Raw genomic sequence first — 24,576 nt, 5'->3', positions numbered from 1 at the left:
TTTTTAATTATTATTATTATTTTGTTTTGTTTCTTTCTTTTATGTTTTCTTTTCAAACTCCCGAAGTAATTGCTTGGTATGCTACTAATCAGCTCTGGGTGTAACTCCAAGGCAATGATGTGTATGTCTACATAACCTCTGCTGCCGAGTTGCAAAGGAAAAGCTTCAAACTTCAAAAAATATATATGCAGAGCACAATTGTATATTCTTCTTCCTTTTCTATTTCTTCTTTACATACATACATACATACACATATATATATATTATATATATAATGTGTTTGTGGGAAGGTGTACACATGCACACACATATATCTATATATATATATTATTTAAACATTATCAGAAAAGTGTATTCCCTTCCACTGCAGTAATGAACTGGCTATACTTTAAAAATGAATTGCTTGTCTATATGACAGGTATGAATTATGAGGATATATTCATGTTTCCCTGAAAAGTAATAGAAATGGTTAATTTTAAAATCTGGAAAGTGTTCTTTTGATTTCAAACAGAAAGAAGTGGTTCCAACCAGGGGCGGCTCCAGTCCCCAGCACGCCAAGCGCGTGCTTGGAGCGGCCTGCCGCGGGGGGCGCTCTGCCGGTCGCTGGGATGGCGGCAGGCAGACAGCCTTCAGTGGCTTGCCTGCGGAGGGTCCGTGCTTGGGACGGAGCAATGTCTAGATCCACCCCTGTTTCCAACAGCTGGTTCGTGTAGCTTTCTGTACAATATAAAGCCTATACTTCAATACCTATATACATATTTTGTATATATATATATATATGTATGTGCATGTGTGTGTGTATGTATATATATATATATACACGCACATATATGTCTACAAACTAGGGGTGGGGTGCAGAAAATATGTGTGAAAGCTGAAACAGCTTGAAGCTTGTTACTGTAGTGCGGGTGATCTTATCAAAAATATCTAGCTTGATATTGAAATTTTTATTAGAAGTAATATTTCAATCAACCTTTTTTGTTTTCTTTTTTGTTTTGTTTTGGGTGGTTTTTTGGCCCAAGAAAAGTTTCATGGCATCCTTACAAAGTGGTTTGATCCTTTTTCCCACCCTCAAAAAACTACTGACTTTCCTGTACTGCATGAAGCATGTGTACCTTTTTTATCAAGAGGAAAATTTCAAAATGATGCTAGCTATTGTTTCTAACACCGTAATAGCGGCGAGAAATTGCTAACTTTTCAAGCTGACATAGGAAGGTTTAATTAGAGCAAATAAAGATGTTCAAGTAGCAGTTGAAAGCCTTGATATGGCCTTTTTACTCTCTCTGTGTTTCCCTTGTTTTTCTCCTTTCCTCATTTCATTGTGTTCTGCATCAAACCCCCTACATCCCTCAGAGCTGCGAGAAGGTTGGTGTGTTTTTTACTTTTTACCCACCTTACAAAACTATTAATTAAACCAATAACAAAGAATACAAATGAAATGAATGTAGCTGCATTGTGGCCTTTTTTAAGTTAATGTTATGTTTAAGCAGAGAATGCCCTGGTCCTGGCTTTTGATGCGTGCCAATATCTAACTGTTGTGCATGATGAGAATGAACTTGGGTGCATGGCAACCTGTAACTTTTAACACTAAGGTCTGGTAAACTTAGTCAGTGTTCCTGCTTTTTTCTTTTCCTTTAATTTCTTGTTTATATTGATGCCTGCTGTTCAAGAATGATTTCCCGGCAATTGCTTCTCTAAGCAGCCCAAGCATGAAAACTAAACTCCCCTCTGTTTAAAATGATTCTGTTTGATACTACAAATTCCACATTGCCTGCTTTTTGCTTTGTGTGGCCTCTGAATTGGCTGCTGAAGGCATGTTATGCTCTTTGCTTGTTTCCCCATGACTGTCATTCACTCATGAGCCATCACAGTAAGCCCCTCTGGAGTCAATAGTAGTTCACCAAAATTTAACTAAATCCAGCAGAAAGGTTTCAAACTAATACGATGTTTATTCTGCTACTCATAGTCTGTTGTTTTATTTTTTTTGTTTTTTGCTGAATTAAAAATAATGTTTTACAATTAGCTTCTGGTTCATCAACCTCAAATAAATACAGTGCAGAGTACTTTGTCCAATTAAAGGCCTAAATACAAACCTACCTCTCTGTCACTTCTCCCTCTGCCTCCTCCCACACACATGTGCGCACACACAGAGAATATCTGAAGCAGGAACACTGATTTATTGTTGCCTGGTAATTTTTTCTCGGTGTTGTGTTTGCTTAGCTATTAACTATTCTGTTAATGCGATGTCCTGCTATGTGTTTTCAATCAGCTGTCCCTCATTTTGAATACAGAAAACCTCTAATATGACTAATCCTAGTAGCTTACTTTGCTTTCCTTATATGCAAACACAGTAGAACCCTGGATGTTAAATGTTCTGCTCTTTCCCCAGTGGCCCCACCTTATAGATGCTTCATAACAACCTGAGCTTAATCTAGTATCCTCTTCCCTCCAACCCTATCCTCCTTTAAATTCCTGTTTCTGTCAACCCATCCAACTCCCAGTTTTTAGTTTTATTCTTTCTCCCAATAAGTTTTCCTTTTTGGTTTTAGCAATTTTGTTTCTTTCTGTAATTTTGATTCTCCAACATTTTCCTGAGCATGATTCTCTACAGATTCTGTCATTTGCTTGCCTGCATGACCAAATCCAGTACTCATACTGGCTTTGCCTTGTTTCTTCTCCTGCGACTATATATATTTTTCTATGTTTGTTTCAGTGTTAGTGTGAGGTCTTGAGGCTGCATCCACTTTGAGTCTGAAAGCAAATCAAATTGCACTTTCAGTGTACTGTAGGTGATGTGTTCCAGGGCTGTGATGTGACAATGTGGTCCAGCACATTTATTCACATCAACTGGAAGTACGCAGCATTGAAGTTGGTTTTGGTACTCAACTCAAGCATGCTGTTAACCCTCCAGTTTTCTTCTGTGCATAGTATATGTATATATGCATACAAACTACATGCATATATATATATGTGTGTGTGTGTGTGTGTATCTTTTGCATGGTGTTTGTGTATTGTTAGTATATAGTTAGTCAATTGTGGGCCCCTAGTAGGTCTGAATCAACTTTTGTATGAATGTATCTAATGATATCAACAAGTAAATATAGAATAATTTACTTTTTGTGCAGACACTATATCTGTGTAGTCTGTATATTTTATTTTTTGGCAAATTAGAATAACATGTTTAAAATGTTAAATGGTGTCTGTACAGTGCATGTAGTCTATATGCAAAACTCATTTTCCCTTTTTGTATATGTTATTACTTTTTTTGTGTTTTGTTCCAGTTCGCCGGGTCCCACCAAGGTTCTCTATCCCACCTACCAATCATGAGATCATGCCAGGAGGGAGTGTTAACATCACCTGTGTTGCCGTGGGGTCACCAATGCCATATGTGAAATGGATGCTGGGAGCTGAAGATCTGACGCCCGAAGATGATATGCCAATAGGGAGGAATGTCCTTGAGCTTAATGATGTCAGGCAGTCTGCAAACTACACTTGTGTTGCTATGTCCACCCTTGGTGTTATAGAAGCAATAGCACAGATAACTGTCAAAGGTACTTTACATATATAATCTGTGAATACGTAGACATGACTTGTTCTTTGTTTTTCTGACAAAGTTGTTAAATATTGATCACTTCCTTAAAGAAGAGGATGATCTGTATTGGTTCCAAGTAACGGAAGTGTGTTTAGGTAGGCTGTAACTGTACCTAGGACTGTAAGTCACCTTGTTACCTACTGCGTCCAGTGCGATGAAGTCTTTCTTTGGTGCTCCCTTACACCACCAGCCTTTCAACCACTCAGACACGCTCCTCTGGGCTGTGCAAACCCTACCTTTGCCTTGCAGATTAACAGTAGGTGCACCTCAGTACATGAGTCCCTTTGATTCATTCTCCTGTGATATCCAGCCCTGACACTGACTACTCACCGAAAGCACCCAAGGATGCCGTGTATCCCAGTTTTACCGTAAACCACTGCTGCTGTGAGCACTTACAATAAAACAAAAGCAGATTATTTAAGAAAGAATAAAATTTCATCTAGAAATGAGAAAGGGTGATGCAAATATATGTTTACAATACAAAACGAAATCATAAACTGTGAACCTGGGCCTATACTTATCAATAGTTACCTTTTCCGGTCTAATAAAGTAGATTTCCCACCTTCTTCTCAACGTTCAGTCTGTTGCACAACTGGATGGTTTCTCAAGAATCAAGATCCATATGCACTCCCCATCCACAGGTGGTTTTGTCAGTGAATGGATAGTGCTTCTCCCTCCTCTGCATTATACTGCAAACAGCCTTTTGCTTCTATATCACAGACAGGGCAAACCCCTTGTTGTAAAGCTCCTTTTTTAAATCTTCAAGTGGTATTGATAGTTGCCTCTGAAGGTTTACCATTCAAAGTCTTAATATTGCACATGGCTAAACAATTGAGCTTTGCATTATATCACCAACCAAACGGGGCAGGGTGACAACTCCCCCTTGTCCAAATGGGCCATCACTAAGACACATTATCTCCTGATGACTAATTTCTACTCCAAGTCCGTAAAGCATATTTTCAATATTAATACATTATTCCTTAAATATTACCTGTCTGTACATCTCACAGTGATCAAGAATCTTCACAAGTTACAAGCTTTCTGTAGATACCTTAAAAGTTACTCATTATGACCAAATGTCCTTAAGACGTGTTTGGTGTGTGAGTTTGTCTGGGTTTAAGTGAGAGTTGTTTGCAAAGAACGGGGCCTTTTGCCAAGGGGTTCCATGGTGATGTTGACATTCCACACAGAGCAAGGAGGAAGCAAGAATTGTGACTGGAAGGCCTCCTGGGGTGGTGCAGTTCAAGGATGTGCCTAAACTCACTACACGGTACATAAGATCCAGTACCGAAGACTGAGCATGCACCATGAGGTGTTGATTCCCCTAACCTCGTACTGACTGCAGGCAGAGATCAGTTCAGTTCCTTACAGGATCAGCCCTTATCATATAGTTGCACTTCAAAACCTGTTCTTGTTACAACGTTCTTTGAATTTAGTCCATCTATCTGGCCTACTACTGCATTACTAAAATTATAAACTACCGATTCAGGCAGCAATCATATTAGTAGATAAGCAAACCTCTCTTTTCATTACTGTTTTTTGCTACCTTCATTCGAGCTAAATCAAGGGCCGTATATTTTTCAAAAGCAACAACGGTTAAAAAGTTGATTGCTGATTTTCGGAGTTATTGGTTGTCTGCAACTCCTGTTAAGTTCATTAGAAGCTGAAAGTATCCAGCACCTCTGAAAATTGAGCCTTAACAGTGCACGCTCTTTCTCTGGCAAGGCTGTTCTTGTGCAGATGCTTAGTGGATCTATGGTAAAAATCATTATTGTGCCATGTATCAGAAGACTTTTTTTAATGTGGGATTTGAGATATTTCTGTGTTCTCTGTTAAGTTTCTGGAATAAATAACAGTACTAAACAACTGGATTTCCTGCAAAAGAGTTGAATTCTAAATAGAGGATGTAGCTCCTGCCCAAAGCAAGTACATTACACCCCACTTAATGTCATGATTTGCTTTGTTTGATTTCCTATCACGCTTTAAGAGTAGAGAAGGATTGGAATGTACTGTTTATTAACTTAATTTTATGGTATTATTTTTAGCCTTACCCAAACCTCCAGGAACTCCTGTGGTGACGGAAAGCACAGCAACAAGCATAACGTTGACTTGGGATTCTGGGAACCCTGAGCCAGTCTCTTACTACATAATTCAACATAAACCTAAAAACTCTGAGGAACTGTATAAAGAAATTGATGGCGTGGCTACAACACGCTACAGTGTTGCAGGTCTAAGCCCATATTCAGAATATGAATTCAGGGTAGTTGCTGTAAATAATATTGGACGGGGCCCACCCAGTGCGCCAGTATCAACAAGGACCTCAGAACAAGCACCATCTAGTGCACCTCGTAGTGTACAGGCTCGTATGTTGAGCTCAACTACAATTTTGGTACAATGGGAAGAACCCGAGGAACCAAATGGCCAGATTCAAGGATACAGAGTTTATTACACCATGGACCCCACCCAGCATGTCAACAGCTGGATGAAACACAATGTGGCTGACAGCCATATCACCACTATTGGAAATTTGGTACCACAGAAAACATATTCTGTGAAGGTTCTTGCTTTTACTTCTGTCGGGGATGGACCCCTGTCTACTGACATTCAAGTCATCACTCAGACAGGAGGTAAGGCTGCAATATGATGGAATAAATTACATACATATAGAAATTGGGCAGACAGTATTTGAGTGAGAGAATGTTGGAAAATAAATACTCCCAAGAGATGTCCAAAGTTTTCTTTTTATCTTCCAAAATGTTGCCCATTAAAAGGCATCATTCACAAACCATCTTTCTGCCATTCCACAGCCCTTGCAGTCATTAAAATGGAGGAAACTGTCTTTATCGTCAAATCTTCCATTCTCTTTTTCAGCAATGTATAAATCTCGAACAACTCTACCAAAGCAACAGTATTCTAAGTGAGGCTGTGGAGAAAGCTAAATGTTGTGGCCACTACTTGGCTGTGACAGTACTTTTGATGCTAAGTACCACACTATGTTTGTCCAGCAGTTATTAGCTGGTATTTTAGTGGTCTTGTCCTTGAATATTCTGTGGAGTTGATTTTAATTTAGATTGTATATGGGGCATCATATGTTAAATCATTTTTGTTAACATTGATTTGGAAATGTAAAATACGTATATATTACACATACACGCACATACGTATACACATATATATACATATATCTGTGTGTGTTGAAAATGTTTAAAATCATATTAAAACAGTGTATATGCATGGAGAAACACATCCACACTCTTCTGATTTATAAACCTCCCTTCCCCACTCATCAACGGAAAGCACCACAGCTCTAGGTAAAACAAGGTTACTATTTTTTTTTTTATATTTGCAGGTAGGTTTTGTTTGTGTCCAAGAGTTAATTTTATTATCAAATCACTAGCAAGCTCAGTGAATGCAAAGAATGTTTCTGAAATCAAAAGTCACAAATGCTGGTAGTACTAAACTGCAGACATTATTTTATTGTAGCTCTATGGAATAAAAACTCCCTATTGTTTACTGTCCTAGAACAAGATGTGTGAAATATGCCATAGTTCAGTGGTCACCTAGAAATATAAAATGCTACTTGTAAGTCAGTTGAATTTTTTAGCACTAGCAAAGTTTCTTGTGGTAGAAGTTCAGGGTCCCTCACTTTTTGAAAAACATGTCTCCAAAATATAACTCAAGGCATTGGATCAAACTCTGCATTGTTTACCTGCATGCAAATCCATTGACTTCTGTGGAGTTACGTGTGCGTAAATGGAGAACAGAATTTGATCCGTTGTCTTGGAATTTCTGCAAGTACTTTGTACTGAGGAAATGTGTGTTCAGTTTTTTAAATTATTTAAAATTGGAAGTTTATTCATTAGCATTTCTAACATACCTAATGGCAATGTGATTGATATTTGTATGTATATTTAGATAGTGAATACTAATTCTCGCTTTTGACATATTTGTGACATTTTTCAGAGTCTTGTCTTTAGATTGCCATGTTGCTCTCCCCTTTCTAGTTCTTAGTGTGATAGATTGTATTAGCTGGAGACACAACAAGCGGTTCATCCATGTTGTTCAGTAAGGGCCTGGTTCTGCTCTGTTTGAGGTCAGTAGGAGTTTGTCATTAACTTCAATGGAGCAACTATTTCCTGCTGTGGTCCAGTTGGAATGACCCAAGTTATGTTACTGAACATAGTCACCTGAGGAGTTCTCCATGTATTTAAACATTTCTGGCATCCTTGTGGTGTTAAAACTGGATCACTTAACATGCCCTCTTGTGCTGTTTCTTCTTGCTGCTGTAACATGAAGAAGTCCTGATAATGATGATGCTATTGGAGTGATTCTCAATGCCAGCATTTTCACTTTGGGAACTGACTTGACCTGACATTTTATTTTTACACTGTCTCATAAAAACAACAGTTTTGAGAGAGGAGAGGCTTTTTAAAGCACAAGCCTGATGGAAAATGCATGGAAGCATGTGAATATATTCAATCAACAGGATAGGGGTATGGAAGTTTTACCTAATACAGAACTCCAGCAGGGGTGCTGCAAGTAGGGATGCTGGGGTATGGCAGCACCTTCTAACTTAAAATATTTTCCATCATATACAGGTTTTACAGTTTTGTTCAATGGCTTTGGGAAACCCCACTATACAAATTGTTCCAACACCAGTGCTCTCCAGCTTAGAACATTGCCAAACTTTAGGAAAGCTTTAAATCTGAACCTCGATATGGATCCAAATTTAGTGAATGGTCCATCTCTGTAAAGATATTAATGAAAACTTCAGATACATATCCTCCCTCCTCTAAAAACTGGAGTATTCAAAGTAGGATCTGGATTTTGTAGCTTGTCTCTCTCTCTCTCTCTCTCGTATGTGTGCATATATAAAAATATACACACAGAGAGAGAATGCCATAAGAAGGAGGACCTGGAATGATGGTTGGGTTTGGGGTTGTTTTTTTGTTTGTTTTTCTCTGTATAGAACTTAAAAACACATGAATAATTATTTCACTTGTGTAAGCTATCACTTGATGGACCAAATCATGCTCCCATGGAAGTCAAAGACAAAACTCCAATTGACTTCTCAGGGACCAGCATTTGTGTCTTAGAGTTTGACTGGCAACAGTGCAATTCAATATTATGCTAGCTTGGTTTCCTTCAAAGCCTTTTCCTATTATGTGCATTGTGATTATTGGGAGGCAGGAAAATGTTCTGAGGATTTTGAAAAAGAAACACATTTGCAAGGGTTTTATTTTCAGCACCAGCATAATAAATATTCAGGTTGAATACGACAAAATAATGCTAAAGAAACAGGCATCTTGATTTTTACTTCTCACTTTCTAGGTTATCTGAGTAGATCTGGTCAAAAATTTAATTGAAACTTTTTCATGAACAATTTTTTTTTCAAAAAGCATCTGCTTCCATTGAAAACTTTACTTTTGTATAAAAAACCTGAACACCCTGAAAAACACAAAGTTTTAGATTTGGAACCATAATCTAAATATTAATTTCAGCTCGGTTCTGATTAAAATATGTTCCCCTGAGCTGCCACGGTGCATCATAGGAGTAGTAGTTCGGGTACTTCATGCCCACAATCTTGTTTATGGGCTGGACTCTATGCCCAAACTACATCTCCCATGGTGCACCATGGCTATGGGACTTTTATGGTGCATTTCAGTGGTTCAGCAAGAGGAGAGATTATGGGCCTCATGTAAGAGTCCAACCAGGGATCCCAGCTCACTGGGGATAATTGCATGGCACAAGGCATGCAAACTACAATTCCCAAGAACCACTGCTGCAGCTCAATATCTAAGTTTAATATCTAACTAATCCAAAACAAAACAATTCAATTAAGATGTTGGTCACAGATTGTTGGTTTTTCTTTCTTTCTTCTTTCTTCATCAAAAAGATGATTTTTCCATGGCATGTAGTAGATCTCTCCCAAGTTGCTTTTATTGTGGGCTGTGGTTCAGTTTCACATAAGTGGGGTCAGGGTAAAATATTGTAGCTCTCTAATTGAGTGTCTATCATGTCTCATTTTGAGCAGTGGCTCAAATATATATTTTAAGGAGTGACTTGTCCAGAAAAGGGGATTTCTGACTGCTAGGATGGAATATCAATCTACATTTCATTCTTTTTTGTCTGAGGATAACTATTTTTTCTAAACTGTGAGCAGTTGAAAGTGTTGTCTTTGTTGTATAATAAGCTGCAAATTGTTTAAAAGAGTAGCTTAAATCTGTGTTCTCTGGTATTGTTTTCCTTGCATTTCTTTAACTACAGCAAATCCAGGCTGATGACATCTTGATTTCTTATGGTTTACAGTTATGTTCTTTCACCATAAATCTTGGAAAAGCCTCTTGATCTTACATTATGAAGTTGTCAGCAGCAACTCCATAGTTAAGGCTGCATTTAATTTTCAAAGTTGAGGTTTCAGTCTGTTTGTCATTGATTAAAGCAAATTTTGCCATAACCAAATTTAACACACCTGCTGTTAGAGAGCAGTTGTATATTTGTGGAAAGTTACAAGTAAACATTTTGGAAGAGTTTGAAGGAGTTTTTAAATAATTCCCTTTTGAAGAATAAGGACTGGTATCTAACAATGCTTTTATATCCCTGTAACTTACAATTGCCTTGTTTTTAACACTTGTACATTTAACATGCAGAGGTTAATATAAAAAAAACAAAAATTAATTATTATTCTTCATCATTATTATGATTTTTATGCCATCAAAACAAATGGATAACATTTTCACCATGAATGGCCAACATTTTTTAAAAATGTAGCTATTAAAAGAAAGTCAACATAGAAAATGGTAGAAAGACCCTGATCCTGCATTGTTAACATCAGTGGGAGCTTTGCAAATCCTGACGTCAATTACTGGAGGATCAAGCCATGTATGTTCCCTAATGATTTGACTCCTGCAAATGCTGGACTTCAGCATGGACGAATTCATATATACTGGATTGTGATGTTCTCTCCTAACTTATGTTGACCCACCTATAAACTATGTCTCTGGTGCTTGGTCCCCATTCACAGCTAATTCACTACAGAACTCACTAGTTACATTTCCCCTGAAACACAACCCTCACTTTTTTCATTTTCTCAAACCAAACCCTCGTCCACATGCCAGAACTGACTCCAAGTGCATCCTTCATCTTACACACCTCATAAAAACAATCTTCTGGCTGGGTCTCAGGGCCAGGGGTGTTCCTAAACTCTGCAGAGAGGGGAAAGTTACTGAGGAGGAACAAAGGATCTCGCTTTTATTAGCTTCCCAGACCAGGAAGAACCACTATGTAAGGACTGGGAGCATTCCAGAGAGAACCAGAGACTCCACAGGACAGAGAGTTCCAGGAGGCATAGATAACTATGGGAAACTCCTAGATTTAAAAAAAAAAAACTATATAAAACACATTGTTAACTCTAAGCTAAGGATGTTATTTAACATGAAAGTTAAAGTGTATGTACATTCACCACAGAACATTGTAGTTAAGAAAGAATTTGAATGCATGGAAAGTATCAATTATAGAAAGAGCAGATATCTGACTATCTTTAAAATAAATGTAAAAGGGAAAATATTATATTACACATTCAACAAACTTTATTGTAAAGCTAATGAGTTGGATTTTATTTTTTTTTTTGGTTCTGTTTCTAATAGAAGGATTGAAATGCAGAGAAAAACATGCAATTTTTAAACAAATTATTCTTTTAGACTCTGAGGCTGTCAGTCTGACACCTTTCATGAACATCAAACACATGCAAAAATGTAATAGTAATAAAATGTCCTGTTAAAATTAGTTTCTTGCCTAATCATCAGCAATAATTTGACTTCAGTTCAATCAGTCATTTTGGCATCATCACTTCCCTCCTTCCTCTGTGTATTGCCCCATGTTAAAAAAGTCTGTAAATGAAAATGAAGTCTAAAACCAATGCATTTTGCTCACCTAGGGCCCTATAATTCTGTGGAGTGTCAGACATAGAGGAAGTAGAAAGCAGTGCTAAATGCCCCGGAAATGCCAAACGAGAGAAAGCAATAGTCCTGCAGCAGCCTGTCTGGGAGCTCATGGAAGCCTGTCTATGTCATGCCTGTTCAGTTGGATCCCACAAAGCTTGGGACAGGGAAAAGGGCGAGGGATAGGTGCAGTGAAGAATAGTGTCAAAGAAAGTGGCTATCTTTCCTAAAATTGGCAATGGAATTGCTGAGTAATATATAATGCTGATGAGGGAGCCATGCTGCCTTGTGGGAAAGAGGACCTAATGCAGAAGGCCTCCATTCAGATAACCCCAGCTTTCTTCACATATTTCAATATCTGCAGGAATAACCCTGCTTATATCAAGGTATCTCTAGGTGAAGAGGGCCATAGCCTCATACCCCTGCAGTCAGATACTACAGTGATGGGAGCAGTGTAATACGCTTTCCTACACACAAGGCAGCAATCCAAGAAATTCTCTGAGCTGAAACTCCTGTATTTCCTGCCCTTTATATGAGTTTTTGCATGCCAGCCACAATATTATCGCTTCTTCTGTTCCATTGTCCAGCTTCCTTCTCCTGTTCTGTCCCTCCACTTCCCTTTCTCAATGTTTCCTCTTCTCCTTTTAATCTACTCTTTTTTCCCCTTCTGTTTTGCTTTTGTTTGTTCTTCTAGGCTGTTTTTGTTTGTTTGTTTGTTTGTTTTATTTTAAACTGAAATGTGTACTTTTGTTTTACAAGCCATGGCAGCATTCTCTTCTTGTTTTCTTCACTCTCTTCTTGTGTTATCTCTGTCCTCCCATTCCTTTTATGTTTTTTTCTAGCCTCCTGTTCAATTCATGCTTTGCATGTGTGGTTTATTTGCATTCCCACTTCCTTCCTTGATACTCTCTTCCCTTTCTCTCCTTCTTTCTGCCTGAATAACTGAGTTAAATGACCCACTGAGCAAGTATGTGTTTAAAAAAAAAAATGACCTCAAAAAATATACCTGCCCTGAGACACTGAATTAATAGGGGTTTTGAGCCCTGTAATGTAAAATACTATAAAAAATGCTGGAAATGTGAAGCGCACATTACTGTGGACCTTTAACTTGAGTACGGGAGAGGGCAGTGTGAAATACCTATAAGATAACTTCACTGCATCAATAGAATTAAACTGACTATATACCATAAACACTCCCAGGAATAGCTCTCCTGTTTTTTTCTATCATTCAGACTATTTTCCTACAAGTAAATGTTTAATATATTTTTGAGTTTGTACCGTCATATTTTTATTGCACTTTAGCATTGTTAGTTGCTCATTAACTTCTACAGCAGTTAATTTACAGGTTTTGAGATTTTTGACAAAATGTACTGCACATTTACACTTTTTAATTAATTATTCTTCAATATTATCACTCTAGGTTTAAACCTGTAGAATTCTAAGGAGTCAGAAACCTCCAGGCTTATTTACATAACTTACTTCTGCGTTGAGAGAGTCGACACAGACACAGGATTAATAAACTATCTCAGTTTACTTTTAATTACCTTGTGTACTATGTAGAGGGAATGTGGTATTTTAACAAAAATGAATATCAAGTGACAAAAAAACAAGAAAAATGGGGTATTTATTCCTAAACCGTAAATGCTTATTGGGAACAACATTATGAGGTTCTCAGCAAACACAAAATCTTGGCCCTTTCCAATTCCACTCAGGTTGTAACATCTCCTGTTAACTCCTCCATGCCCATTTCCAGACCTTCTATCTCCTAAGCTACTTCTTTAAGAATCACACTGCTTTCTATGTTTGCTTCTGGACACGTACAAAGGACCATGATAGGAACCATAATTTAGAGCGGGGTGGGCAAACTACGGCGCTCGCGCTAGGGAGGTGGTTCTGGGGATTACCCCTCTCCAGCGCTCCAGCCAAGGAGCAGGGTTGGGGGCTGTTTCACATGGCTCCGAGAAGCAGCAGCATGGCCCCCCTCTGGCTCCTACACACAGGAGCAGCCAGGGGGCTCTGCTCTGCACACTGCCCCTGCCCCAAGTGCTGCCCCCACAGCTTCCGTTGGCCGGGAACCACAGCCAATGGGTGCTGCAGGGGCAGTGCCTGAGGATGGTGCAGTGTTCAGAGCCACCTGGCTGCACCTCCATGTAGGAGCTGGAGAAGGAACATGCTGCTGCTTCCAGGGGCCGCTTGACGTAAATGCCGTCCGGAACCTGCACCCCTGAGCCTCTCCCTGCACCCTGACCCGCTGCCCCAGCTCCAGCCCTGATCCCGCTCCCACCCTCTGAACCTCTCAATCTCAGCCTGGAGCACCCTCCTGCACCCCAAATCCCTCATCACCAGCCTCACTCCCACCCCACCTACAGCCGGAGCCCTCATCCCCTGACCCTGCATCCTACTCCCCTGCCCCAGCCCGGAGCCCCCTCTCGCATCCTGAGCTCCTCATTTTTTGGCCCAACCCCAGAGCCCGCACCCCCAATCAGAGGCCTCATCCCCTCCCGCACCCTAACCCTTATTTTGTGAGCATTCATGGCCCGTCATACAATTTCTATTCGCAGATGTGGCCCTTGGGCCAAAAAGTTTGCTCACCCCGATATAGAGGTTAGAGGATGGACCTGGAAATCAGTTAATTTTTGATTCTATAAACTACTTTGTCAATGATGCACTGTGTAATCTTGTGTAAGTTGCCTAACATCTCTGTGTCTATTTCCTCTATATAAAATAAGAATAAGTATATACAGACATGCATCTGAGGAAGTGGGTATTCACCCACGAAAGCTCATGCTCCAAAACGTCTGTTAGTCTATAAGGTGCCACAGGATTCTTTGCTGCTTTGACAGATCCAGACTAACACGGCTACCCTCTGATACTATATACATACTTCACAGTGAAGTTAAGAATCTTAATTAATGTTTGTCGGGCACTTTGAAATCATTGGATAAAAGATGGTATTGAAATGTTTTGTTCTCCAAAAATACCTGTGCTGTAAAAAATTCCCACTCTGTGCGATGATCATGCAGTGTGACAAGTTGGATTTGGTTTAGCCTATAGTTCTATGTTGTAGAACACACTGCTGCAGCAAGAGCAAGGCAACCTGCACAGATGCCACAGCCTGTAACTGCCTCTCTCTTTAGTTGCTTTTTCACCTGTGGCGTAGATCAGAAGCTCAGATATTTGCATATGCAGCTTGGTTCCTGTTTGCATTGCTACTGCTGAGCACCATTTTTTCTGAGCTAAAGAAGTGCCACGTATGTGTTACAGTGAAATTCCTGAAGTGAGTGAAAAAGTTAGTTTGTATTCTTTTAATTTGTACTCAACTTGGGCAGTGCTTGTGCAACATCTTGGGGCTTTGATTAATTCCTGCAGCAGTATTGTACTGGTTTTGGTTTAGTATTTTGTTTGTTGTAGCTCCCTCTGTTTTGTTGTGGAGTTATATAGAAGTCAACCCTTCCTGCTCCCTTCCCCCGCTCCAAAACAATTCCAGACATTGCCTGAGTACAAATTGAAAATATCTGCCACAAACTGGTGGAGTTAAGGTTCACTGCCTGAATGGCGTCCCATTACCTTTTAAGTGAATCCCAGCTTTAAGATGGTAAACAAGGACTTCAAGGAGAAATCCTTGAGGAGAGCGATGTTGGAGATGAGTGTCTCACAACATATAATCACTGAGAACCAAGAAACTTTTGTCCATCCCATCCTAGGAGTGTTTTACTAGTTGGCATGGCTTCCTTGTTCTACAGTATTTAGTTTTCCTAGCTTCATAGGAGACTACAAGGAAATTGTGCAGATTGAAGTGGAGAAAATTCAGGACCCGAGTGGATTACTTAATTTGTCCTGTGCAAAAAACTGCTTGATTACTTTCTGCAGCTGTCAGTTAGATTTTAGACAGCATCTCTTACAGAGTTGTTTTGGCCTTTCATGCCTTTGGAGAAGGGAAATTAATCTGCGTGGTTCAAAAATAATATATATGGGGATATACCTATCTCCTAGAACTGGAGGGGACCCTGAAAGGTCATTGAGTCAAGCCCCCTGCCTTCACTAGCAGGACCAAGTACTGATTTTTGCCCCAGATCCCTAAGTGACCCCCTCAAGGATGAAACTCCAACCCTAGGTTTAGCAGGCCAATGCTCAAACTACTGAGCTATCCCTCCCCCACATTTTTTTTCAGATTTTGGAAGGGTTTATTTCTTCTAAAATCTTCCATTAGACAACCCTAATATCATGAGATAGCTATGCTGGTCTCAAAAAACTGATGAGATCTCCTTTTGAACCGCACCGTAACTGTGAGGAGGAATTTCTAACATGGTTAATTTTATTTTTTTTGTGGCAGCAACTGCAGCTCCCATGGTAAGTGAGAGGGGGGAGGGATAGCTCAGTGGTCTGAGCAAAAATCAGTACTTGGTCCTGCTAGTGAAGGCAGGGGGCTGGACTTGATGACCTTTCAAGGTCCCTTCCAGTTCTAGGAGATAAGTATATCTCCAATTATTATTATTTTATTATTATTTATCATAAGGCTTTAGGGACTCTAATCTATTTTACATAAAGTCCCACAAGGACAGGGTGATGTTACTGACTCTCCCTAGATTCCAGCCAAATATGGCATTGGAATTATACTATAATTGCTCAGTTACTCTGCCAATATTCTTCCCAGTATCCATGCTCATCCAAGTGAAGCACTTTTCCATAAGTCTGATAGTCCTGTGTCAGACATTTTTGTTTTGTAGAGCAAGCAAAGTCCCGATGAGTGTCCACCTGTGTTTTTCCTTCATTTGATACAATTACACATGGGACAAAGCCATGTCCAATGGCTTTCTGAACTCCATGGCTCATTATTATGCTTTGGCAGGCCAACAGTACAACTCCAAAGTCACTTTAAGCCAGATTTAGTAGGAGGCAAATTGCAACTATCACCAGCTTCCAGTTGGTTCCTATCCAAGAGAGTTGTTAGGCAGCCACATGGAGCTCTGTGCATACATTTATACTACAATATGACTTGGACTCAGCGTCATGATAGTAATGCAGGTTAGACCTAGTGATATTACAGAACCTGTTTCCAAGTCAGAAGTAGTCCAATTCTCCCAGCACCTTGCTACAAATTTGTATTTCCCATTCAAATGGTTCTGTTGCTCCTTACGTACTTACAATGATTTGTCATTATTTGCTGTGATTTCCCTTTGTACTTCTATCGGTATTTTTCAAAGACGTCCTTGGAGCATTGTAATGTCCACTGAGTGGTCATTTATTACACCAAGTATCTTTTCAAGAAAAAGTTAATTACTCTGCTTTTATTCTTGTTCTCTGAAGATATATAGTTACTTTGGATTACGATTCACTGTGACACATTACTTCAGTGTGGGAGAGAAGATTTTTTTCTCCTATCCCATCTTGTCTTTCTATTTTGTCCTGTTTATTTTAGAGGGGACTAATGCTAGGCTATTACAAGCTATTAAAAGTCTATACAGGCAAATTTACATCTCCCATTAGCTGTCAATCTACTTATTTAAAACTTAGAAGTCAAATCCTAGCTATCATATCCAACAGGTTATCATAAGTCCAAATGGCTTTCTGAACTCCATAGCTCCAATGTTTCCTTGTGGCACCTAAAAATCTGCAGAGCCTAAGTATTACAAACAAGTACATTTTATTTTTACTCCCTGATGGGCTAGTTACTCTGTTTCTGTGGCTGTACAAAAGAAAAGTACTTTAATTGAGAATGAGCATTTACTCTTAAAAAATGATTATGCAAAAATTATTATCTGTATTGTTATTATGACCTTACCACAGCTGCTCTCTGTGTGTATTGAGAATAATAGGTAATTATTTTTCTGACCAAAGAAGTGTGTACTGCTTTTTATTCCTGCAAAGCCAGCACAACAATGGAAGAGTGAGCTTGGATTCTATTGTGATTCATGCATTCTCAATAGAAATCATAACCAAACATTTTGAAACTTGGGTGCCAAAGTTATTGCCTACGTTCTAACTGAAAAGACAAATTCTGCCCTCATTTACACTTTACATAGTCTTCAGTGGAGATGCCCATGTGTAACTGAGGGTAGATTTTGGCCTTACTAAACCTTATGACAAATGACACATGAGCCAGATAATGCCTCTTCCCCCCCACCACACCCCTCATCTATCAGATTCAAAGTTGCATTTTGAGGGCTGGCAGTTAGAAAAATCATTTAATTATTAGAATACTGAGATAAATTGATAAAGATGTTAATCAGCAAGAAAAGAAACATAGTGCCTCAGGATGCCATTTTTGAAGAGTAACGATATAGCAAAAGTGTGCAAGTTCCTTTTTAAAGACAAGGATACGCTTAATATCTTAATTGCTTGCTAGTTTAGCACACTTGTTTTGCATTTGGAATTATCTGTAATGGTTTTAGCTGTTTTTGGAAGATATTTTCTCCACCATGTATATAACTTACCGGTACTTTATTTCATATGTAATTTTTTTTTGCCACAGTTCACATAAGCAGTTTCAGTTGTTATGATAGTCTTTAGTTCCAGTCTTAAATTTTTCCTGTAGTATTACTGTAAGCCTGCGGTTCTCAACCGGGCACACATACCCCTGGGGTTATGCAGAGGTCTTCCGGGGGCACATCAACTCATTTAGATATTTGCCTAGTTTTACAACAGGCTACATAAAAAGCACTAGTGAAGTCAGTACAAACTAAAATGTCGTGCAGACAGTGACTTGTTTATTCTCTTCTATATACTATACACTGAAATGTAAATATAATATTTATATTCCAATTGATTTATTTTATAGTTCTGTGGTAAAAATGAGCAAGTCAGCAATTTTTCAGTAATAGTGTGCAGCGATACTTTTGTATTTTTTTTGTGATTTTGTAAGCAAGTAGTTTTGAAGTGAGGTGAAATTTGGGAGTAAGCAAGACAAATTAGACTCCTAAAAGGGGTACAGTAATCTGGAAAGGTTGAGAGTCACTGCTGTAAACTGTTAAACAGGCGTCAATAGTCCACTTGTAGGATGACAACATTTCTGTGCTTTGTATATCATTTCTTTGTGTATAGTTTCTGAGGAACCTTGAAATAATTTAGGATAAAATGTAAGTTGGTAATATCATTATACTACAGCATACTTTTTTTCGCTTTGTACCTATTTCTTAATACAGCTGCATCAATTATCTGTTTAAGTTCAGAAATTAAAACAAAAGATAGTATTGTGCCAAGTACTACAATGATAATTGAAAATATTTGATAATAAGTATTGAACAAGGGAAATAAATAGGTGGTAACATTGTATAACTTTCCACTTTAGTCCCAGGGCAACCGCTGAACTTCAAAGCAGAACCTGAATCTGAAACAAGCATATTACTTTCTTGGACCCCTCCCCGCTCTGACACCATTTCCAGCTATGAACTGGTTTACAAAGATGGGGACCAGGGTGAAGAGGTAAATGAAAATTTACTCACCTTTTGTATTTCTTTAATGGAATAAGACATGAAAGGCTGCAATGATTGAGAAGTACAAGCTTAGCTGCTTTCCTAGTATATGAGAATGTTGACATTATATGGTTTGTTCAACAGAGCAACCAGCTTGATGGCAGATTCTGAGCACTTTTACCAGCAAGGCTCTGTGGCTACTGGCCAAAGGAAGCTTTACGGGTGTTCATGGAAAAGCAGGCATGGAGGTTGCTCCCAGTTCCAAAGGGATAAGGCTAGTTCAGGCTGTCCAACCCTTTACTGCCTCCAGGGCATGGAGTTCACAGACTTTGCCCAGCTCTTAGGAATGACCCATAGGAAGAAATCCCAGCCCCACTGCAGTCAATGGGGCCAGGATTTCACCCATAATGAATAGTTGTTTCTGTTAGTCAATAAATGAGAATCTTTTAGAACATGGTAATTGATATTTTTCAGTGTGCTTCAGGAAGATAATACATTGTTCTAATCATAAGATACCTTTTTTAGATGTTGTTGTTTGCTCTTTATAAACAATTAGCATTTTAAATGTTTCTTTGGCTGCATTAAATCAATCTTTTTTAAAAAAAACAAGTCTCTTCTTATTTTTTATGTTCAATTTTATAAAGCTGATTTCCAATGCAAAGAACGAGATTGGTGATCTCAGGAGACAGCAGGAGAGTGCTAGATATGTCAGTGGCCTCCTGCGTCACTATTGCTGTTTTGGGAATACAGCAAAAGCTGGTTACTGCTACTTCACTGAGTTTAGGTTTATAGAAGTTCTTCATTGTACTGAAGACATGTAAGCACATGCTCAGCAGCTAAAAAAGACTGCTAAGAGGAGAGTTCCCAGATCTATCTTTTAATTCCATATGAAATATGTGCCCCTACCTAAACTTCTACTGTGTCCTGATTATAGGTCCTTGATAATATTTATGCCTTTAGAAGAATTTGCTGCTTAAGTTTTTGAATGCAAATCTAACAATAGGCTAGCCTTAACTCCAAGATCACCCATCCCATAAAAGTCCAATTTTATTGGAGTGATAAGTACATGTAGATAAGTAGATGAGGCTCTAGTCATCTGTCAGTGTCCAAATATTCTTTTAAATTTTGAACATAATTATTTAATCCCTTTTAAACTGTCAAACAAAATTTCTCCCTAGCAGCTTGATTCATTGAACTGCTTATTTTAAAAATTCATTTTTCATTATTTATTTATTGTAGGTAATAGAGTTACTTTCCTTTCATTGTTTGGTTAAGATTACTTTGTTTAAAATGCTATGTTCACATTTTTTAAAGAAGTTTTAAACAAATTAATCCCATTGATGACATTGTTATCAGTGTCTCAGGAGGGCTTTTCTCCTTAGACAACATTCTGAATAAGTATCTTTGGATATTTATCAGTACGTCCAGTTCTCTTATTGCTTATCTTTAGCAACGTGTTTCTATTGAGCCAACTACGTCTTACCGCCTGCAAAGCCTGAAGCCAAACAGCTTGTACTACTTCCGTCTGGCTGCCCGCTCTCCGCAAGGCCTGGGTGCTTCAACTGCAGAAATCTCAGCGAGAACCATGCAGTCAAGTAGGTTTCTCTCCTTTCTTGCTTTATTCTGCTACTTGTATCTGCTGAGCAGACACAGCCAGATAAGCCAGTAAGACAGCAATAGAGAGCAAGAGTCTCAGTAACATGACAGCAGGACAGTGCTTAAGATATATATTTATAATAGATAGGCTTAGAAGACTTGTTTTTGAATTATTACTGGCTTTTGCATATCCTTAGGAGAAGAAGCAGAACATCTTCAGAATGTCTAAAGAGGCAGCACTATGATGATATCAGTATAGCTTCTAGGTGCACCACTAGCATACTAATGATCTTCCATGCAGGGCATGCCTCCTATATGGTCTGGTGCCTTAAAGTTCCTGCCTGGTCATTTCCTGCTCCGCCGTGTAAATTCCATAAAATTTATTTCCTTTTATCCAGATATGCACTTCCTGCAGAACGTGTACATTTGAAGGTTCCAGGACTGTATGCACTAACAGGCATGCTGATAACTATGGTTATTCTTTCTAAGTTTTGCCTAATGGTTTTTTTTTTTACCAATCTTTGGAAGGTGGGCACCTTAGTATTATAGGTCATTTTGATACACACAAGAAAACCACATTCTATTGGCTGTTCATGTAAATGATGTCAGTAATTTATAGTGCTTATCTGAAATAATCTGATGGGAATTTATATAGGAATTTAAAAACATGTAAATCGAAGCTTAACTAAAGGGATCTTCAGGTAATGGAGAATTGCATCCCAAAGAGTTGGTATAATCAGCTAAAGTTTACTTTGTGTAATTCTTTAGCTTTACTACTCCATTTTCAAACTTTATTCCATCATGTGTTTACATTTTCTATAGGCTGATTGGTTCATCACTTTTAGTGAAGTAAGGTTATTTAAATAAATACTGCAAAGCCTCATCGAAATTCTGGTTTGCATTAGTCAGCTCGAGCTATTGTATTTATACTGTCATGCTTTGCTAGTGTTTGATGAGATATTAGTAACAAATAAGGTACCTGAAGAACAATTGCTTTAGAGTTTGAGTTTTATGAGTAATGTGAACTTCCTGAGGCATGTCTGTGGCATTTTAAATAAACACAAAGGGCCCAATTATGCTGTCATTTGTGCAGCCCTTATTTAAGAATCAAGTATAATGTCATGGGGCACTGTCATTTTAATTATGCAAAACAAGTATTTTGATATAGAAGAAAATTATTTCCTTTAATGGAGACCATTTCAGTTACACGTGAGAGCATGAGCATCATAAAAGGTGGGTGGGAATTGATTTAAGTGTGGCTACAAGTTAAATATTTAAGGCCCAATCCTGTACTCTGTGCACAGTCAAAATTGCTATTGATTTCCATTTCCTGGTTATGTAAGAAAGAAGTAAATGGGACAGGGCGAGTAAGATGACATTACACTGTATGTAACCTTCTTTTTATTTTACATATTGAGATAATACATGAAAAAGTGCAAAGGATATATATGAAAAGAAAGTACTCGGTAGCCAGACTTTTGCAAGAGATCCCATTGAAATCAATGGCAAACTTCCAATTTACGCCATGGTATATGATAAGACCTAATAGATTTGTTTACTAGATTGCACATGGTGTAAAAATCACCTTGCAAAGTAAAGGAGAAATTGCATTTAAAAAAACAATTACACAAGATAGAATGGTTTGCATTTATTTTAATATAATGATTTTAAAAAATTAGGAATCTGGTGGCACCTTAAAGACTAACAGATTTATTTGGGCATAAGCTTCTGTGGGTAAAAAAAAACATTTTTTCGGATGCGTGGAAGAAGTGTATGCTTCTGTATGCATCTGAAGAAGTGTTTTTTTTAGCCACAAAAGATTATGCCCAGATAAATCTGTTAGTCTTTAAGGTGCCACCAGACTCCTCATTTTTGTGGATAAAGACTAACACGGCTACCCTGTGATACTTAAAAAAATAGAAATCTCTCATGGATACAGCCAAAATATTCTCCAGAGTTTTTTGTAACCTTCAGTCATGGCTTCAGAGAAAGCTTCTACAGAGATATCTGTCTGTCAGTATAATATCCTGAAGGAGTCTTTTCACTTCCTTTTATACTTCCTAGACAGATTCATGCTCTGTAGTGTAATGACCAGTATATCCTGTGTACTTGATTTGTGCCTTGATCATTTACTTTTTTGTAAAGAAAAAAGCTAATCTACCCCTTCAACTCCTCCAGATGCTGGTACATTCTCACTTACTTTCCCCTGAGAAGGGTAAAATACCACACAGAGGAACATCCATTGATCCACACAGAAGATCTGTGAGGGACCAAAAGATACATGTGTAACTGCAGTAGGTCACAGCAGGGCCCTATAACTCTTCAGCTGCTTTAATCATCTTTGATGTGCCAAGTAGTACCAAAAATCCATTTGGTTTTCCTTTAAGGATATGAGGGAGAGACTAGATCACACACAATGGGCAAGCACTTTAGCTGTCTTCTTAACACAGGTTATATTTGATCTAAATGATGGATGCTCATGTGAAGTAAGATACAGTATAAATTCAGAGCTTTGTATCTTTTTGCTTTGTTTTGCTAGGGAAGTCTTTTAGTAAGATTTAATAGCTATTTTGCTGACAAAATGCGCGGAGGTGGTAGTTTATTGAAATTACCAAAAAAATTGCTGGTAGGATTTAATTCTTCACTTGCAAAGGTGTCTCCAAGAGGAGTTAAAAAATATAACTGAGAGCTGATCTAGGGTAAGTACAAGGTACAGTCAGAATCAACAAGCCTGTCACTTTTTTGTCCTGGTACGTAAACCTTTGACTAAGATTTTCTTCATCTTCTATTGACTTTGCATGCTTTTACACTATGTTGGCTACAATAAATGTTTAAATAAATACTTTCCATTTAAACATTATTTGTAGTTTACTTGATCCAGGCAGACTCAGTTGTAAAAAGAAAAATGAAAATATAATCTTTTTTTGGGGCGGAGGAGCGGGGGACAGAAGGGAAGTTTCAAAGGGAATTTCTCAAGCAATTTCTAGCAATTATTGCAAATTATCTGGAATATAGTAAAAGAAAAAAAACTATTCAATGAATGTAAGACTGACTGTACAGTATAAGTTAAAATTTGGCAAGAAATACATACATAAAATAATCATTTAAAATATCCTAATTTGCACTAATTGCAGACATTACAAGGATAGATGAATAGACATATAAAAGCATCACGTTTTGTTTTTATTTGAAGAAGATGTTAATTGCAGGTAGGTAATATTATTTTGAGGCTTCATTTTCATGTATTTCCCCCCACATCCTTTTTCACCATTTAGTTGGTTTATTCATTTTTAATTTCTTCACTTTAATAAGCCAAGGTGCATACAATTGTCTGACGTTTTGCTTTTTAAGTTTCTATGGGGTTTGGGTTTTTTTATTTGGTTGCCCTTTTTATTTATTTTCATTTTTTCTTTTGTTCATATTTTTTTCTTTTTTTTCAACCACTCCTGTCCTTTCACTCAAATCCTCCTCTAACCCACTACTGAAATTAGAGCCATCAGCTCCTCCTCAAGACATTAGTTGCACCAGCCCCAGCTCCACTAGCATTTTGGTAAGTTGGCAACCTCCACCGGTGGAAAAACAGAATGGCATTATCACAGAATATTCAATCAAGTACATTGGGATTGATGGGGAAGATGACAAGCCCCATGAAATTTTGGGAATTTCTTCGGACACTACTCAGTACCTTTTGGAACAGTTGGAAAAATGGACTGAATACCGGATCTCTGTGACTGCCCACACTGATGTCGGACCTGGCCCAGAGAGCTTAGCAGTATTGATTCGGACAGATGAAGATGGTATGTTGCCTCCACTACATCCATTTGCACCTCTATGACTCTCTCTCGATCTGCTGTCTTTGTATAGGCTCAGAGTATTCCTTTTTTGTCCCTGCTCCTCTTTTTCTCCAAATCACTGTTACTATCACCATGTGATTTTAATCAAAGGTCTGCCTTTGCTACGTCAGTTTTGAATTTTTCTTTAAACGCAAAGTTGTTTTTTTTTATGAGCAAATTGAAACTGCTACTCCTTCGAACCT

At 38.3% G+C, this 24,576-nt stretch overlaps 1 protein-coding gene across 42 annotated transcripts in view; it reads left to right on the top strand.

Moving 5' to 3' along the window:
* Positions 1–24,576, top strand: part of PTPRD (protein tyrosine phosphatase receptor type D) — a 1,707,428-nt gene that overhangs the window by 1,514,277 nt on the left and 168,575 nt on the right. For 18 of the 42 annotated variants that reach the window (XM_030566300.1, XM_030566298.1, XM_030566292.1 and 15 more), the window contains 6 exons: positions 1,354–1,365; positions 3,282–3,551; positions 5,638–6,219; positions 18,821–18,954; positions 20,395–20,539; positions 24,032–24,337. In XM_030566300.1, coding sequence (XP_030422160.1) covers positions 1,354–1,365; positions 3,282–3,551; positions 5,638–6,219; positions 18,821–18,954; positions 20,395–20,539; positions 24,032–24,337 — 1,449 coding nt within the window. The remainder of the gene's footprint in view (positions 1–1,353; positions 1,366–3,281; positions 3,552–5,637; positions 6,220–18,820; positions 18,955–20,394; positions 20,540–24,031; positions 24,338–24,576) is intronic. The other 24 variants (XM_030566326.1, XM_030566323.1, XM_030566311.1 and 21 more) reach the window with 3 other exon arrangements.

Source organism: Gopherus evgoodei, chromosome 6, assembly GCF_007399415.2.
Source record: "Gopherus evgoodei ecotype Sinaloan lineage chromosome 6, rGopEvg1_v1.p, whole genome shotgun sequence".
Lineage (NCBI taxonomy): Eukaryota > Metazoa > Chordata > Testudines > Testudinidae > Gopherus > Gopherus evgoodei.
This window is presented reverse-complemented; position numbering and strand designations above follow the sequence as displayed.